The 17,684-nt window shown below is 42.9% G+C and overlaps 1 protein-coding gene across 1 annotated transcript in view; it reads left to right on the top strand.

The window, feature by feature from the left end:
- Positions 1-8,655: 8,655 nt before the first annotated feature.
- LOC140200098 (LHFPL tetraspan subfamily member 6 protein-like) overlaps positions 8,656-17,684 on the top strand; it is a 154,931-nt gene continuing 145,902 nt past the window's right edge. The window contains exons 1-2 of the mRNA XM_072262860.1: positions 8,656-8,944; positions 9,474-10,016. Coding sequence (XP_072118961.1) covers positions 9,629-10,016 — 388 coding nt within the window. The 5' untranslated portion in view covers positions 8,656-8,944; positions 9,474-9,628. The remainder of the gene's footprint in view (positions 8,945-9,473; positions 10,017-17,684) is intronic.

The raw sequence follows: 17,684 nt of genomic DNA on the forward strand, positions 1-17,684 counted from the left end.
GAATTTCCCAGTTAATCTCTTGCTGCAGTTTGGTGGAACAACCCAGACATGCCCCAACCCACCTTATCAAACTGCAGAAATACCCTAAAGCAAATGGATGATACCACTTGTGATTCTGTCAATCTTCTCTGAAAATTAAATGGAAGGCTGGCAGTGCTCTGCAAATATTTAGGGTCTGCCGTGTATGGATGGTTATGGAATTGCATGTTTATTTAAATTGTGTTTCTCTTCTCAGATTATTTTTTGGTTCTTAAGTGTACCTCATGCTTGCTCCCTTAAAGCTAGAAATTATTATAAGATGTAATTTTTTTCCTAAACTGGAAAACAGATCCATGACATTTTAGGAATTAATCTGAATCCAAAAATGCAATAATTGTTATGGTTATATCATTGCCTGGAATCTAATTATTCTTTATTTTGTGCTAAAGCAGTCAACAACAAACTATTGAATGATTCAGGTAGGGGAAAAATCTGTAAAACAATAATTAAGAAGTAGTGAGTTTCTGCTCAGGAATTCATTTAATAATCACAATAAGTCAGGTAAGATGTACAAAGTGTAACTTTATGAACAGCATAAGCAAGAGAGTCAGGTGCAGAACTGAAATGTATTAGTATTTTCAGAATAAGAATCAGGTTTAATATCATCAGCACATATTCATGAAATTTATTGTTATGCGACAGCAGTATATTGCAATACATAATTTTCTTTTCCTTTGCAAGTAAAGTTGCTGTTACTTTACAATCCAGCAATGACTTCAATTGTTGACTTCAAAACGGGTACAGAAATGGCAGACAAGGGAAAATCTGCAGATGCTGGAAATCCAAGCAACACACACAAAATGCTGGAGGAACTCAGCAGGCCAGGCAGCATCTATGGAAAAGAATACAGTCAAGGTTTCAGGCCGAGACCCTTCAGCAGGACTAAAATGACAGACATGTGGCAAATGTAACAATTCAAGGAAATACAAAGTGATGCATTTTGGAAGGTGGAGCAAAAAGTGGAAGATTAAGGTATTATTTTCAAAGGAATTCTTGAACAAGTAGTTACAGGTAAATTAATCTTCGTAAATGCCAATTGATGCATTTTGGAAGGCTCAGAAAGAAGAGTAGGTATATGAAACAATATTTAAAAGGGTTTCTGGACAAGTACTGTGGGTTCAAATACATTGGTCTTTCAAGGTGACCTGACAAGTGAGAAAGGTCTTAAAGAATAATGGAACCTTAATCTTATAAATCAACTCACAGACTGTTAAAATAAAGAAAACTTTTCACATCACAGAACAAAAGCAGCAAATCTATTACTGGACATGCAAACATTCAAGATGCTGTCAAGGCTTTCATCGTCATTATGTGTGTATGAAGTGCGCGATCATGATTTTGACCATGAATTGCATTGACTTTATTACTTACATCCTTCATATACTTAAGGAGTAAAAGTCTTTACGTTATCTCTCCGTCTAAATGTGCAATGTTCAATTTATAGTAATTTATAATAAATAGTATGTACAACAGGACAGTCAATATAACATAGAAATACAGTTGGTATCAGCATGAGTTAAGCAGTCTGATGGTCTGCTGGAAGAAGCTATTCCGGAGCCTGTTGGTTATGGTTTTTATGCTGTGGTACTGTTTCACATTTGGTAGCAACTGGAACAGTTTGTGGTTGGTGGTGACTCAGGTCCCCAATGATCGATCGGGCTCTTTTTACACACCTGTCTTTGTAAGTGTCCTGAATAGTGGGAAGTTCATATCTACAGATGCTCTGGGCTGTCCACACCACTCTCTGTAGAGTCCAGCGATTGAGGTAAGTACAGTTCCCATACCAGGCAGTGATGAAGGTAGTCAGGATGCTCTCAATTGTGCCCCTATGGAAATTTCGTAGGATCTGGGGGCCCATACCAAACTTCTTCAACTATTTCGGGTGAAAGAGGCGCTGTTGTGCCTTTTTCATCACACAGCCGGTACATACAGACCACGTGACATCCTCGGTGATGTTTATGCCGAGGAAGTTAAAGCTGTTCACCCTCTCAACCCCAGATCCATTGATATCAATAGGGGCTAGCCTGTCTCCATTCCTTCTGTAGTCCATAACCAGCTCCTTTGTTTTTGCGACATTGAGGGAGAGTATGTTTTCTTGACACCACTGTGTCAGGGTGATGATTTCCTCTTTGTAGGCTCCCTCATTATTATTTGAGATTAGATCAGTGTAGTGTCATCAGCAAATTTAATTAGCAGATTGGAGCTGTGGGTAGTGACACAGTCATGGGTATACAGAGAGTATAGGAGGGCACTTAGTACACAGCCCTGAGGGGCACCTGTGTTGAGCGTCAGAGCGGCAGAGGTGAGGGAGCTCACTCTTACCACCTGCCGGCGATCTGACAGGAAGTCCAGGATCCGACAACACAAGGCAGGGTGAAGGCCGAGGTCTCTGAGCTTCTTGTCAAGCCTGCAAGGAATTATGGTGTTGAATGCTGAACTGTAGTCTTCTGGGCAGTGTCTTTACAAGACGGGCGACCCCGACCATTCTCAATACTCTGCCTGTATTGAGAGACTGTCTGCCTGTCGTTAGTGGTCGCATAACCAAGACTTGTGATATGCACCAGCTGCTCATACGACCATCTACCACTACTCCCAAGGCTTCATGTGACCCTGATGGGGGGACTAATCAGGTGCTACACCTTACCCAAGGGTGACCTGCAGTCCAGTGGAGGGAAGGAGCACCTTACACCCCCTTTGGTAGAGACATATCTCCACCTTGCCAACCCTGTCAAGTCTTTAGAGAAGGTCTAAAATGCCACTGGGAAGTTGCCAAGAATGATTGTTTTATTTATATGTAACACAAACATAATGCATCAGGAACTCAGCAAGTTCTCAAGTCTGCTGATGGAGGGTCTTAGCTGGAAATGTCCACTGTTTACCCCTTCCACGGATACTGCCTGCCTTGTTAGGTTCTTCCAGCTGTGTGTTGCTCAAGATTTCCAGCATCTGCAGAATTTCTTGCGTCTTCACTTTATTTATACAGAAGGGGCAAGAAAGATGGGAATGTTTTCCTTGGAGTGGAAAGGTTGAAAGGGAATTTTAATTATTCAAGGTAGTGGAACATTCTGGACACAAGTTTAAGATTCTTGATCTGGAATGCATGGCTGGAAAGGAAAAGGATGCAGATTCAGTAACAATGTTCCAAAGGCTATAAATTGAAAAAGGAACAATTTGCATAGGAATAGCCTAAAAGATGAGGAGTTGGACTAATTCAATAGTCCTTGCAAAGTGTTGGCGCAAACACCACAGGCCATTTCACATTTTCTTGTACTAGAGATCCTATGATTCTATGAATCTTCTGGAACTCATAGCTCAAATCCTTTCCCACTTATATTTGTGCAATAGCTGAAATCTATCGCCAGTTTACAAATTTTGTACCAGAAATTTGTCCTGTTAGAAGGAAGATTAAAAATAGATAGATAGATATACTTTATTAATCCTGAGGGAAATTTGGTTTCGTTACAGTTGCACCAACCAAGAATAGAGCGAAAATATAGCAATACAAAAAACCCCAACAATCAAACAACAAAATGCAAACTATGCCAGATGGAAAATAAGTCCAGGACTAGTTTATTGGCTCAGGGTGTCTGACCCTCTAGAGGAGGAGCTGCACGTTCGATGAATCTCAGACTAAAAGCGAAACGTTAGAATCATAGTTACACAGGATGGAGACAGGTCCTTTAATGACTAAACCACTTGCATTAGTAACTAAACATTTCAGAAGTGAGTGGAAGAGGGGCAGGATGGTTAATATGGTGGCAATATGAGGAAGGCAAGGAGAAGGATTGATTGATTTGATTTGAAGTCTGAGCAGTGGACTGGTACCATCAGCACATATCACCAGATGTCCCAACATACGAGACCACTGTTATACTAAGATAGGGAATGCTTACCATTCCACGCCCAGGCCACATTTCAGTAAATCTGATCCTTCTCCTACCTGCATACAGGCAGAGGCTAAAGATCAAAGCTCCAGAGATTAGAACTTCAGAGAGCTGGTTGTAGGAGTTCTTGATGCATTATGCTTGTGTTGCATATAAATAAAGCGATCATCCTTAGCAACATCCCAGTGGCCTTTTACACCTTCTCTAGGGGCGACAGGGTGGCGGGGTGGAGATATGTCTCTACCAAAGGGGGTGTAAGGCATTCCTTCCCTCCACTAGCTTGTAGGTCATCACTGGGTAACATGTAGCACCTGATTAGCCCCCGATCAGGGTCTCATGAGGCCATGGGAGCAGGTGGTGGGTGGTTGTATATGCAGCTGGTGCATATCACAAGTGCTGGTTATGCGATTACTGACACCAGGCAGACAGTCTCTGTAGAGTATTGACAATGGCTTCAAGTCAATGGACTGGGCCATGTTCAAGCACTTATTTGGGGATCTGAATGAAAACACCAGGGTTGTAATGGACTTTATTAAAACAGCTATAGATGACTGTGTGCCCACTAAATCATTCAGAGTCTTTCCCAATCAGAAGCCCTGGATGAGATCCGAAATCCGCTGAGAACCAGATCAGAGGCATTCAATTCTGGTGACCAAGAAAGTTACAAGAGCTCCAGGTACGATCTCTGGAAAGCCATCTCACGAGCAAAGTGGAAATTCCAGACCAAACTTGAATCACTGAAGGATGCTGAACAGTTGTGGCAGGACTTGAACACTATTAACTCTTATAAAGTTAAATCAAGTCTCATGAGAGACAGCAGGGCTTCATTTACAGATGAGCTCAATACCTTCTATGTTTGTTTCGACCGTCAAGTCATGGAGGAACCATCACGAACACCTACACCCCGCTATTTTCTTATGATTTCAGTCTCTGAAGCTGACATGTGAGCTGTCTTGAAGAGGGTGAACCCACGACAAGCATCCAGCCCAGTAGGGGTACCTGGCCAAGTACTAAAGACCTGTGCTTATTAACTGGCTGGTCAGCTCACTGAGATCTTTAACCTCTTGTATCAGCAGTGTGTGATACCCACCTTCTTTAAGCAAGCTTCAGTTGTACAGGTGCCCAGGAAGAGCTGAGTGACCTGCCTCTGTGACTATTACCCAGAAGCACTTACATCCACAAAGATGAAGTGTTTTGAGAGATTGATGATGAAACATGTCAACTCCTGCCTGGGAAGCATGTTGGATCCATTCCAATTTGCTTATTGGAGCAACAGGCCCACAGTAAATACCATCTCATTGGCTTTTCACTCAACCTGGAATAGCAGAACAGCAAGAGTGCATACATCGGGATGCTCTTTATCCGCTACAGCTCAGCATTCAATACCATCATCCCTTCAAAACTAATCAATAAACTTCAAGACCTTGGCCTCAATATCTTCTTGTGCAGTTGGATCCTGGATTTCCTCTCTTGCAGGCCCCAGTCAGTTCAGATTGTCAACATCTCCTCCATGATCTTCATCAGCATAGGTGCACTACAAAGCAGTGTGCTTAGTCCCCTGCTCTACTCATTTTACATTTGTGACTGTGTGGCGAAGCGCAGCTCCAATGTCACATTCAAGTTTGCTGACGACACCACTGTTGCAGGTCGAATCAAAGGTGGTGACGAATCAGCATATAGGAGGGAGACGCCAGCGAGACCAAGGAATAGATTATTGATCAGGAGGAGGATACCAGAGGTCCGTGAGTGAGTCCTCATTGGAGGATCGGAAGTGGAGAGGGTCAGCAACTTTAAATTCCTAAGTGTTGTTATTTCAGAGTACACGTCCTGGGCCCAGCACGCAAGTGCAATTATGAAGAATGCAAGGCAGCACCTCTACTGGAGTTTGTGGAGATTTGGCATGACTTTTAAAACTTTGACAAACTTCTATAGATGTGTAGAGGAGAGTATATTGATTGGCTGCAGTCCGGTATGGAAACACCAATGCCTTTGAAAAGAAAATCCTACAAAAAGTGCTAAGAGACAGTACACTGTTAAGCACAAGATCCTTAACAGTGTTGCTGAGCAGAAAGATCTTGGGATCCAAGTTCATAGCCCCTTGAAAATGGCTACACAGGTTGCTAAAGTGGTGAAGAAGGCTTATGGAATGTTTGCTTTTATTAGTTGAGGCACTGAGTCCAAAAGTTAGGAGGTTATGTTGCAACTTTATAAAATTCAGGTTCCGTCACATCTGGAGTATTGCACACAGTTCTGGTCACCCCACTACAGGAAGGGCGTTGAGGTTTTGGAGAGGGTGCAGAAGAGGTTTACCAGGATGTTGTTTGAGGGCATGTTGCTTTCACAAGAGACTGGACAAACTTGGATTGTTTTCTCTGGAGAATCAGAGGATGAGGGGAGATCTGATAGAGGTTTACAACATTGTGAGAGGCATAGATAGAGTAGACAGACAATGATAATGTCTATTACCTCTAGGGCATGCACTGAAGGTGAGAAGGGGTAGGTTCAAGGGGGCTGTGAGGGGTAAGTATTTTACTCAGAGTCGTGGATGGCTGGAATGTACTGCTGGTGGTAGAACCAAATATATTAGAGGCTTTTAAGAGAAGTTTGGATAGGCACATGGATGTAAGGAAGATGGAGGGATATGGATATTGTGCAGGTAGGAGTGATTAGTGTTTGTGTGTTTTTTATTTGCTTTTTAGTTGGTTTGCACAATATTCTGGGCTGAATAGCCTGTTGCTGTGCTGTACTATTCCATGTTCTCGTAGTCAATACAGCCCAGTCCATCACGGTAAAGCCCTCCCAACCACTGAGCACATCTGCACGAAATGGTGCCACAGGAAATATGTCCATCATCAGGGACCCCCACCACTCAGGCCATGCTCTCGTCTTGCTACTGCCATCTGGAAGAAGGTACAAGAATCCCAGAACCCACACCACCTGATTCAGGAACAATTATTACCCCTTAACCATCAGGCTCTTGAAACTTCACTCAACTTTACTTGCCCCATCACTGAAATGTTCCCACAAACAAATGAATTCATTTTCAAGAACGCTTCATTTCAAGTTCCCAATATTTATTGCTTATTTATTTATATTATTGTTTCTTCTTTTTGTATTTGCACAGTTTGTTGTCTTTTGCACTCTGGTTGAACACCCCAGTTGGGTATCTTTCACCGATTCTGTTAAAGTTGTTAATCTATAGATTTGTTGAGTATGTCCACAGGAAAACCAATCTCAGGGTTGTATATGTGACATAAATGTACTTCGGTAATAAATTTACTTTGAACTTTGGGTGATTTTCCACACTGTGACCACTGCTTCCTTGGCTATAGACAAGTGTCAGAACACACATTGGTCTTCAAACCATTCCTTGATATTTGCAGACCTCAGGACTGAATTGTAAGTGTTAGGTCCTAACACTCACTGGCCGGCTCACACATAGAAATCAACTGGGTAGAAGTTGTAGCATTTGGTTGCAATGTCTTCAATAAACTCCTGACAATTGTCTGGAATCCGGAATGAAAGATGAACCACTGAGTGACATATCAAACAGCGCCTTGGGCTAGTGATATTACAACACAAAAAATGTTAAATCCCTTCGTAAGAAGAGGACCCAATATTAGTGAATGAAGATGTTGAATATAACAGATAATTTTCACAGCTCATTGATTAACTGGCTTGTTTTTGTTGTTTCCCTATTTAATAGCACAAATTGGATTTGTCATCAGTACAATAAAAACATAGCTATGTGGCACATGCATGAATCTTATCCGAAGTAAGAATTGCCATTTTGCCACTTTGATAATGAATATTCTAAAAGTTTTTGTTGAACTGCTCAGGAGTTCCTTTTCTTATGCCATGGACTCTTACCATTAACCATGGACCACAGGTTGTGCAAAATAGGGAATATTCAGGAACTGATTCACTATAGAGCAAGTGTGCAGAATAGTGAATATTCAGGGACTTTTCACTATAGTGCAAGTGTGCAAAAATGAATATTCAGGGACTGATTCACTATAGTGTAAGCGTGCAGAACAGTGAATATTCAGGGACTGATTCACTATAGTGCAAGTGTGCAGAATAGTGAATATTCGGGGACTTTTCACTATAGTGCAAGTGTGCAAAAAGTGAATATTCAGGGACTGATTCACTATAGTGTAAGCGTGCAGAACAGTGAATATTCAGGGACTGATTCACTATAGTGCAAATGTGCAGTCAAAGTTCATTATCCAAACAAGTGGTTCATAAAAGAAATCATTCCAGGCGCAATAACTGCACAAACATTCATCCAGAACACTAAGGTTTACTGAAACTGCATGGACAATAGATGTCACATATGCATTCACTACGCAAATGTATATTGACTTCTTCGCTACGTAATAAACATACAATTAGAATATTTTATTATACAAGTGTTTGATTCTGCCAAAACATTCGCCGACATTGCGTGATGGGCCGAATAGCTTTTTGTGAGATACCGCTATTAAGAGAATGGTGATGGAAATTATGTAAACAATTGAGAGCCCGGCTGCCGGTTCATTAGGTTTCCTCTCCTGGGATGACTATTATGTGTTCTTTCAATCCGCGTGTACGCGGGACCTACTATTTCATTTCTTTATTTTAAATGCGAGCCAAACATATTTATGCATTCACTTATTGCATGCGCTATTACAGGGAAGGTTTTGGGCGCGGAGCTGGAGGCGGGTTTTTTCCTCTCCGAGTTTCAGTGGAATTCCCGGCACCGGAGTGAGCTGACAGGAACTATTCCTAGCTCCCTCTCTCCCTCTCTCTCTCAGTCTAGCTCGGCTCCTGAGACTCTTCTGTGGACTGTGACCGCAGGGAGCCTTGCGTTGAACCACGGGACAGGGGAAATAACCGGGTGGAGTAGAACACAGCGCCTTCTGTTCGCGATCTGGAATCTACAGCAAGCCTGGATACCGGAATCAGAGCCGAGCAAGCTCCCTCATTTAAATGAAACCGCTCCCAATCGCAGACAGGTTGGAAGTGTCAGCACAGAAGATGTAAGTAACAAATCTGAACTTAGTTCGCGTTTTAAAAAAGAATTTAACTTTAATCCACAGTATCCATGACTACAAGTTTAGTAAATCAAATAAAAATTATTACCGAAAATAATTGCAGATTCATTTGCAGTGACAGACGTGTTTTACAATGAAATTGAGAACAAAAAGCTGGCGTGGAACAATACAACGGGTCGCTGCTTCCCAAAGAATTGAGAGGACATGACTTGAGGAAAGTGCTACCGCTCTAATAACCTACAAAGGGCGTCGTTTCGGCTTCTGTTGTCGAAAAAAAACTTGGTTAAATTTCCGCCATCGCTCCGCTTAAACAATTCCCTGCTGTTTAAGGTTATTGTCAAGCTCAGCTTTCATCGGAGTCGTGGGGTAAGGGGGCTGGAAATCATCCCGCCCCTCGGAACCCACCCTGCAACTGGACAGTGTTGGAAGAAGTGCTCAAAAGGAAGACGTTTTATTCTGAACTCTTAAGAATTTAAAGAAAGTGCCTGTAACTGTTTATTGTTTCTGCCCACAGGGATTACCAGAAGGGAGGAAGACTGGCAAACTGCTTTGCAGAAGTTCATTGGAATAATTAAACTTTAGAACTAGCGGGGAAATCAAAGATTTTTTAAGAGAGACAAAGAGGAGCAGAGGAGAGTATAAAGCCTGCTGGGGACAAGGATCGGGAGGATGTCTTCAAGTCTAACTTGTGCCGGGGTACTGTGGGCCGCGCTCTCCCTGATATGTGCCGCCGCCTCCTGTACTGGTTTCTTCATGCCTTACTGGCTGCTGGGCTCCCAGCTCGACAAGCCGGTCAGTTTCGGCGTCTTCCGCCGCTGCACTTACCCGGTGCGCCAGGACGGCCACCCGCAGTCGGTGGTGATGGTGGAGCAGTGTGGCAGGTACGCTACCTTCCTGGGCATCCCCAGCCTGGCTTGGAAGATCTGCTCGGTGGTGACCGGCGTGGGCTGCGGTCTGCTCCTGCTGGTGGCGCTCACCGCTATCATGGGCTGCTGCGTCTCCGAACTCATCTCTCGGACCGTGGGCAGGGTGGCTGGAGGCATTCAGTTCGTGGGAGGTAAGCGCCGTTAAACTCACTCAAATAAAACGGGTTCCGTTCACTTCACTAACTGTCTTGAAATGACACGCAAGGGATGTTAATACTAATTTGCAGATCGGTGCTACTGGGGGAGGGGGCTTGCTGGTAACCATTCAGCAATTATTCATTAGTATCCTTAATAGTATATTTTTATAAAAAAAACTCTTTTCTAATAAAGATTTCTCAAGTAGTCATGCTCTATATGTTCCACTTCCGAAAAAAAAGTGGGATCAAACCACTTAGTTGCCGAACATTGCTACAACCTGTCTATAATCCGCTAATCGGGAGACTTGTTCAGGTGTATACAAGAGAACGAACTCCATTATTCCAAAAAATAACCAGCTTTGCTCATATTATTACAACAGAAATACCTGATTATTTTTGGTCCTAATATTTATGTTGATGTGCACATATTCTCTCTATTTTGGCTGCATTAGATACCAAAATTAAATCACTATGTGCTGAAACAAAAGGTGCTGTCCTCAAAGTACTTCCTTGTTTATTAGTATGAAGAAGACAGACTGTATGTAACTTTTTAATTGTGTTAATCATATTTATTATGATAATGAGGAAAAGACGTTATGTGGTGTGAAGTGATGTGATCAGACCCAGTACTGGTTTATTGAATGGTTTTGAGAGCTGGTTATGGGTCACTGAGTTGAGATTGGAGAGAATCCGTCCTTTAGACATGAGAATATGTCAGATATGGGAAGCCTTCTGATCCCGAGAGAGTGATGTAAGCACTGGCCTGGTTTTTTTTATATATATTTAAAAGCAATTTTAATTGTATTTGGTTTCAGCAAAATTCTAAAGGAACAAGGAAAGACAAATCTGCAATTATAATGATACACCTGTTGAAGTTTACACATTAGTTATAGTAAACCAAAGGACTCTTGTGTTGACAGACAAATGGTTCACTAGATTATGTCTGGTTGAGAATGCAGGCTGCTGGAGCTCACTTGAAACAATATCACTGATTATGTAGTAGACTGTACCTGGTATAAACAAAGCTTCTACTCTCATTGTCTGTCACTGTTATTCCTTATGGGGTTCCTTCCAAGTTCATTTCTTAGCCAGTCTGTCAAAGACTTGGATGAATATTGACATAACTGTTAAAATATTCCTCCCAAACTCTAATGCAGTGTTATCCTTTAGTGTTGAATGAAAGCTTTGATGGGCATTATCACATGGCAAGCTGACCAAACAACATATACGTGACAAAGTTGCAAGCTAGTTATAACTAGCCTCATAAGTGTTGATAAGATTAGCCCCTACTTTGAAAAAGAATTTCCTTCTTTTGTTCTCGTGTCCTCTTCAAAAGTCTCTGATCTGAGACATTTTACAATTAAACAGATGTCTCTTTTTCTGCCATGCATTACCCTGGTAAGTGCTTTTCAGATGTGAAACACAAGTTATTCAGGGAGGTAGAATTGAGATGCCTGATAGGCCAACATACTTATACCATTTCAATGTCATCTGGGGGAAATCAATGTACCAGTCTTTGTGGGTTCAGTAACATACACTTACTTACCAAAGAGTTAAGGGAGCTGTTAATGGGTTACTTTTAATTTTAAAATAAGTATCTTTGTCTTTAAAGCTCATTTGTTAGTGAATGATGTCACGCTAAGACTTCCTTGTAACAAAGTTCAAATCTAATTTGAACAAAAGTAGATTCTCACTGTTACAATGTTACAGTCACAATATGTTACAACAATGTTAATTAAACTAACATTCATGAATGACCTCCCATAATTTCCCCAATAACAGTTTTAGAAAATGAGCATCTTTGCCAAACAACACATCTCTAATAAATAAATTAACGGTATTCTTTTTACTTAACCTAGTGAATGAGACCGAACCTCTGTTTCATATTGGAAATCTCAGTCTATCATACTTGTGTACTAAAAAGCTGAATGTGCAGATGTTCCTGTTCCTTGTCATTCTCAAGTACTTTTGATGGGCACTGTTGTCAGTCGGTGAACATTTGTGTATTTTGCCATTGTTGCTATGTCACAAACAATAAAGTTGAAGACCTCCTATTTAATTTAGCACTGTTTAAAATGGGCAATAAATTAAATTCTCTGTTTGTTGATTGGACTGGTATACAAACAGCTGTCTGTTTTTATTTCTTTCATTTACTGCATCTGTGCAAACCAGGCCATTGTCATGCTATAAAACCCGCCGATAAGGGGGGTGCTGTTGTAGTCTGGCGTACTGACCTCTACCTTGCTGAGGCATGGCAACAAATCACAGATACCTCCTCTTATTTACCCCTCGATCATGATCCCATTAAGGAGCACCAGGCCATTGTCTCCCACACCAGCACCAACTTTATCAGTTCAAGGGATCTCCCATCCACTGCTACCAACCTTATAGTTCCCACACCCCACACTTCCCGTTTCTCCCTCCTACCCAAGATCCACAAACCTGCCTGTCCAGGTAGACCCATTGTCTCAGCTTGCTCCTGCCCCACCGAACTTATTTCTGCATACCTCAACACTGTTTTCTCCCTCCTTGTTCAATCATTTCCCAGCTATGTTTGTGACGCTTCTCACGCTCTGAATTTTTTCAATGATTTTAAGTTCCCTGGCCCCCACCGCTTTATCTTCACTATGGATGTCCAGTCCCTATATACTTCCATCCCCCAGCAGGAAGGTCTCAAAGCTCTCTGCTTCTTTTTGCATTCCAGACCTAACCAATTCCCCTCTACCACCACTCTGCTCCGTCTAGTGAAATTAGTCCTTACTCTTAATAATTTCTCCTTTGGCTCCTCCCACTACCTCCAAACTAAAGGTGTAGTTATGGGCACCTGTATGGGTCCAGCTATGCCTGCCTTTTTGTTGGCTTTGTGGAGCAATCCATGTTCAAAGACTATACTGGTATCTGTCCCCCACTTTTCCTTCGCTACATCGACGACTGCATTGGCACTGCTTCCTGCACGCATGCTGAGCTCGTTGACTTCATTAACTTTGCCTCCAACTTTCGCCCTGCCCTCAGGTTTCCCTGGTCCATTTCCGACACCTCCCTCCCCTTTCTTCATCTTTCTGTCTTTATCTCTGGAGACAGCTTATCTACTGATGTCTATTATAAGCCTACTGACTCTCACAGCTATCTGGACTATTCCTCTTCCCACCCTGTCTCTTGCAAAAATGCCATCCCCTTCTCGCAATTCCTCCGTCTCCGCCGCATCTGCTCCTGGGATGAGGCTTTTCATTCCAGGACGAAGGAGATGTCCTCCTTTTTTAAAGAAAGGCTTCCCTTCCTCCACCATCAACTCTGCTCTCAAATGCATCTCTCCCATTTCACGCACATCTGCTCTCACTCCATCCTCCCACCACCCCACTAGGAATAGGGTTCCCCTTGTCCTCACCTACCACTCCAGCAGCCTCCGGGTCCAACATATAATTCTCCGTAACTTCTGCCATCTCCAACGGGATCCCACCACTAAATACATCTTTCCCTCCCCCAGCTCTGCTTTCCACGGGGATTGCTCCCTATGTGACTCCTTTGTCCATTCGTGCCCCCCATCCCTCCCCACTGATCTCCCTCCTGGCACTTATCCTTGTAAGCAGAACAAGTGCTATGCATGCCCTTACACTTCTGCCCTCACCACCATTCAGGGCCCCAGAAAGTCCTTCCAGGTGAGGCGACACTTCACCTGTGAGTCACCTGTGGGGTGATATACTGCATCCGGTGCTTCCGATGCGGCCTTCTATATATTGGCGAGACCCAACGCAGACTGGAAGATCATTTCGCTGAACACCTACGCTCTGTCCGCCAGAGAAAGCAGGATCTCCCAGTGGCCACACATTTTAATTCCACGTCCCATTCCCATTCTGATATGTCTATCCACGGCCTCCTCTACTGTCAGGATGAAGCCACACTCAGGCTGGAGGAACAACACCTTATATTCCATCTGGGTAGCCTCCAACCTGATGGCATAAACATTGACTTCTCAAACTTCCACTAATGCCCCACCTCCCCTTCGTACTCCATCCCTTATTTCTTTCTCTCTCTCCCTCCCCCCTCTCCCTCCCCCCTCTCCCTCCCCTCCTCTCTCTTTCTTCTCCCTCTGTCCCTCTCACTATAACTCCTTGCCCATCCTCTGGGCTCCCATCCCCCTTTCTGTCTCCCTAGGCCTCCCGTCCCATGATCCTGTCCCTTCTCAAGCCTCATATCCCTTTTGACAATCAACTTTACAGCTCTTAGCTCTATCCTTCCCTCTCCTGTCTTCTCTTATCATTTCGGATCTCTCCCTCCCACTCCCACTTTCGAATCTCTTACTATCCCTTCTTTCAGTTAGTCCTGACGAAGGGTCTCGGCCCAAAACTTCGAATGTACCTCTTCCTATAGATGCTGCCGGGTCTGCTGCATTCACCAGCATTTTTTATGTGTGTTGCTTGAGTATTTTTGTATTTGTTTTATATGATAAATAACATCCAAAGGGAAAGGTCAGGAATGTGGATTGTCTTTGTGAATCAGACATGTGCTACATAAAACAATTGATGAATGAGTAAAGATCTACCTGCAACTCCTGTGGGGAAAAAAAACATACGCACTCTATTCAAATGTACGATGTGGATGGATATAGAAATTCAATTTGCAAAGGATTGCAGCCCATATTTGATGATTTCTACAATGACAGTTTATTCAGGTTCCAAACAACAAATAAGAAGAGGTCAATAAATTATTAATCGGAAATTGTATTATTGAAACTGTAGTTCCAAACCATTTCAAAGTAGACAATATATTGTGTTTTGCTGTGCAGGTGTGGTTCGTGTGTACACCTCCCCTCCTCCTGAAGTCAATGACCATCATGTTGTCAATTTGATTATCAGTAAATATTTAAATGACTTGCGGAAGGCACTGGCAGTAACCAAGTGGAGCTTCTGTTTTATGATTCAGCTGAATATTTAATACTTTATAAGTATCTCTTTATTTTCTAGTCATGACACGCAAACTCAGGCAAACTAAAAAAGAGTCAATAGCAATATGCACTCAGTGGCCACATTATTGGGTACCTCTGTTCCTAATAAAGTATCCACAGAGTGTATGTTTGTGGTCTTCTGCTGCTTTAGCCCATCCACTTCAAGGTTTGACGTGTTGTGCATTCAGAGATGCTCTTCTGCACACCACTGTTGTAACGTGTATTTATTTGAGTTACTGTTGCCTTCTAGTCAGCATGAACCAGTCTGGCCGTTCTCTGACCTGTAATTAACAAGACATTTTTGCTCATGCAACTGTGGTTTACTGGATTTCTTTTCTTTTTCTCACCATTCACTGTAATCCCTAGAGACTGTTGGTGGCAAGAATCCCAGGAGATCAGCAGTTTCAGAGATAAACGACCCCGTATGGGACCAACAATCATTCCACAGTCAAAGTCACTTAGATCATAGTTCTTCCCCATTCTTATGTTTGGTCTGAACAACAAATGAATTTCTTGATATGCCATATGATTGGCTGATTAGATATTTGCATTGACAAGCAGGTGTACAGGTGTATTTAATGAAATGGCCACTGAGTGTAGAGATTCGGGAACACTGCATGAGGTATAAAGTTTCATATTAGAATAATATGTAATTGTGTTTCACGATTGTCAAATAACTAATCATCCTATTCTTATCCACCTATTCTCATCCAATTTTTTCCCTCAATGGTGCCACTTGCAATCTGAGAAATGATTAAACAAGTAAGATTAATCATTTTTAAAATAGTTTGATTTTAAGTTGATGCTAACTTTTTCAATAATTTAGCTTGCATTGACTGCTACTAAGTATTATTGTATATTCACACAACACGCTGGAAGAACTCAGCAGGTCGGGCAGCATCCGTGGAAACGAACAGTCAACGTTTCGGGCCGAGACTCTTCGTCAGGACTGAAGGGGGAGGGGGCAGGTGCCCTATAAGGAAGGTGGGGGGCGGTGGGAAGGAGAAGGCTGGTAGGTGCCCGGAGAGAAACCAGTAAGGGGAAAGATCAAGGGGTGGGGGAGGGGATAGCAGGAAAGGTGAAGAATAGGGGAAAACACAATGGGTAGAAGAAGGAGGTGATAGGCAGCTGGAGGAGGGGGCCAAGTCTCCCACCCGGCACTTATCCCTGCAAGTGTAAGTGCTACACCTGTCCCTCTCACCACCATTCAGGGCCAGAAACAGTCCTTCCAAGTGAGGCAACAGTTCACTTGTGAGTCTGTTGGGATCATTTTTTGCATCCGGTGCTCCCGGTGTGGCCTCCGATGCATCAGTGAAACCCGACGCAGATTGGGGGACCGCTTCATTGAGCACCTCCGCTCCGTCTGCCACAACAGACAGGATCTCCCAGTTGCCACCCACTTCCACTCTGCTTCACATTCCCATTTGGATATGTCCATGCATGGCCTCCTCTACTGCCATGATGAGGCCAAACTCAGGTTGGAGGAGCAACACCTCATACACTGTCTGGGTAGTCTCCAGCCCCTTGGTATGAACACTGAATTCTCCAACTTCCGGTAATTCCCTCCCCCTCCCTTCCCCCATCCCAGTTTCATTCTGCCCCCTCCTCCAGCTGCCCATCACCTCCCTCATGGTTCCGCCTCCTTCTACTACCCATTGTACTTTCCTCTATTCCTTCTTCATCTTTCCTGCCTAATACCTCCCTGCTTCCCCTCCCCCACCCCTTTATCTTTCCCCTTACTGGTTTTTCACCTGGAACCTACCAGCCTTCTCCTTCCCATCCTCCCCCCACCTTCTTTGTAGGGCCCCTGCCCCTTCCCTCTACAGTCCTGACAAAGGGTCTCGGCCTGAAACGTTGATTGTTCGTTTTCACGAATGCTGCCCGACCTGCTGAGTTCCTCCAGCGTGTTGTGCGTGTTGCTTTGACCCCAGCATCTACAGAGTATTTTGTGTTTATTATTGTATATTGTCTTATTAGACCACAATTAATGTGATACTAATAATCCAGTGAGTTTCTTAAGGAAAAGAAAGTACTTAGAAGTGCAGTTTATGAAACATTACTTATTTCTGTTACTTTTGCAAATGTTCTCAATTTGGCACAAAGAGTAAGGCACCAATCCAGTGGAAGTGATGTTAGCCATTGACTTTGATTGGGATTCAGGATTGCAGAGCAGACTTGATGGGCCATATGGTCTAATTCTGCTCTTATGCTTTATGATCTAACGTCTCCTGCTGGTTGACATCGAGACTTATTTCGACCTGTGAAGTGAGAGATCTCCACCCAGTTGATGTATGTGCCTGACTTGAATTTCCTGCTGACATAAACTGGGTATCGAAATGCCCTGAATGCATTGCAGGGGTAATTTAATACCTTGCAGTCCATGAATTGAGTAAGACAAACTTCTATATAAGCCCTGTGGGGAATATCATATTCACTTTGCACAATGCTAGAGGGCTCAAGGTTTAAATTGGATTTAAGTCCAGCAGACAACACAACAGGATGATACAGAAATTGGTGAGTTTCTTCTAATATATTTATAACCAATGTTAGAGACAGTTGTAGCCTAGAGACCTTTCTCCCAACTATTAAAGAGAGCGGTGGATCTATGCTGTTAAATCAGTTAAATGGGGAAAATATTGAACATATGTTAGCTATTTATAAATGACTTGCGTATGTCTAGCTTAGTTCTCACCCCACATGTTAGTTATATATTCACTGTA

The sequence above is a fragment of the Mobula birostris genome, chromosome 7, assembly GCF_030028105.1.
Source record: "Mobula birostris isolate sMobBir1 chromosome 7, sMobBir1.hap1, whole genome shotgun sequence".
Lineage (NCBI taxonomy): Eukaryota > Metazoa > Chordata > Chondrichthyes > Myliobatiformes > Myliobatidae > Mobula > Mobula birostris.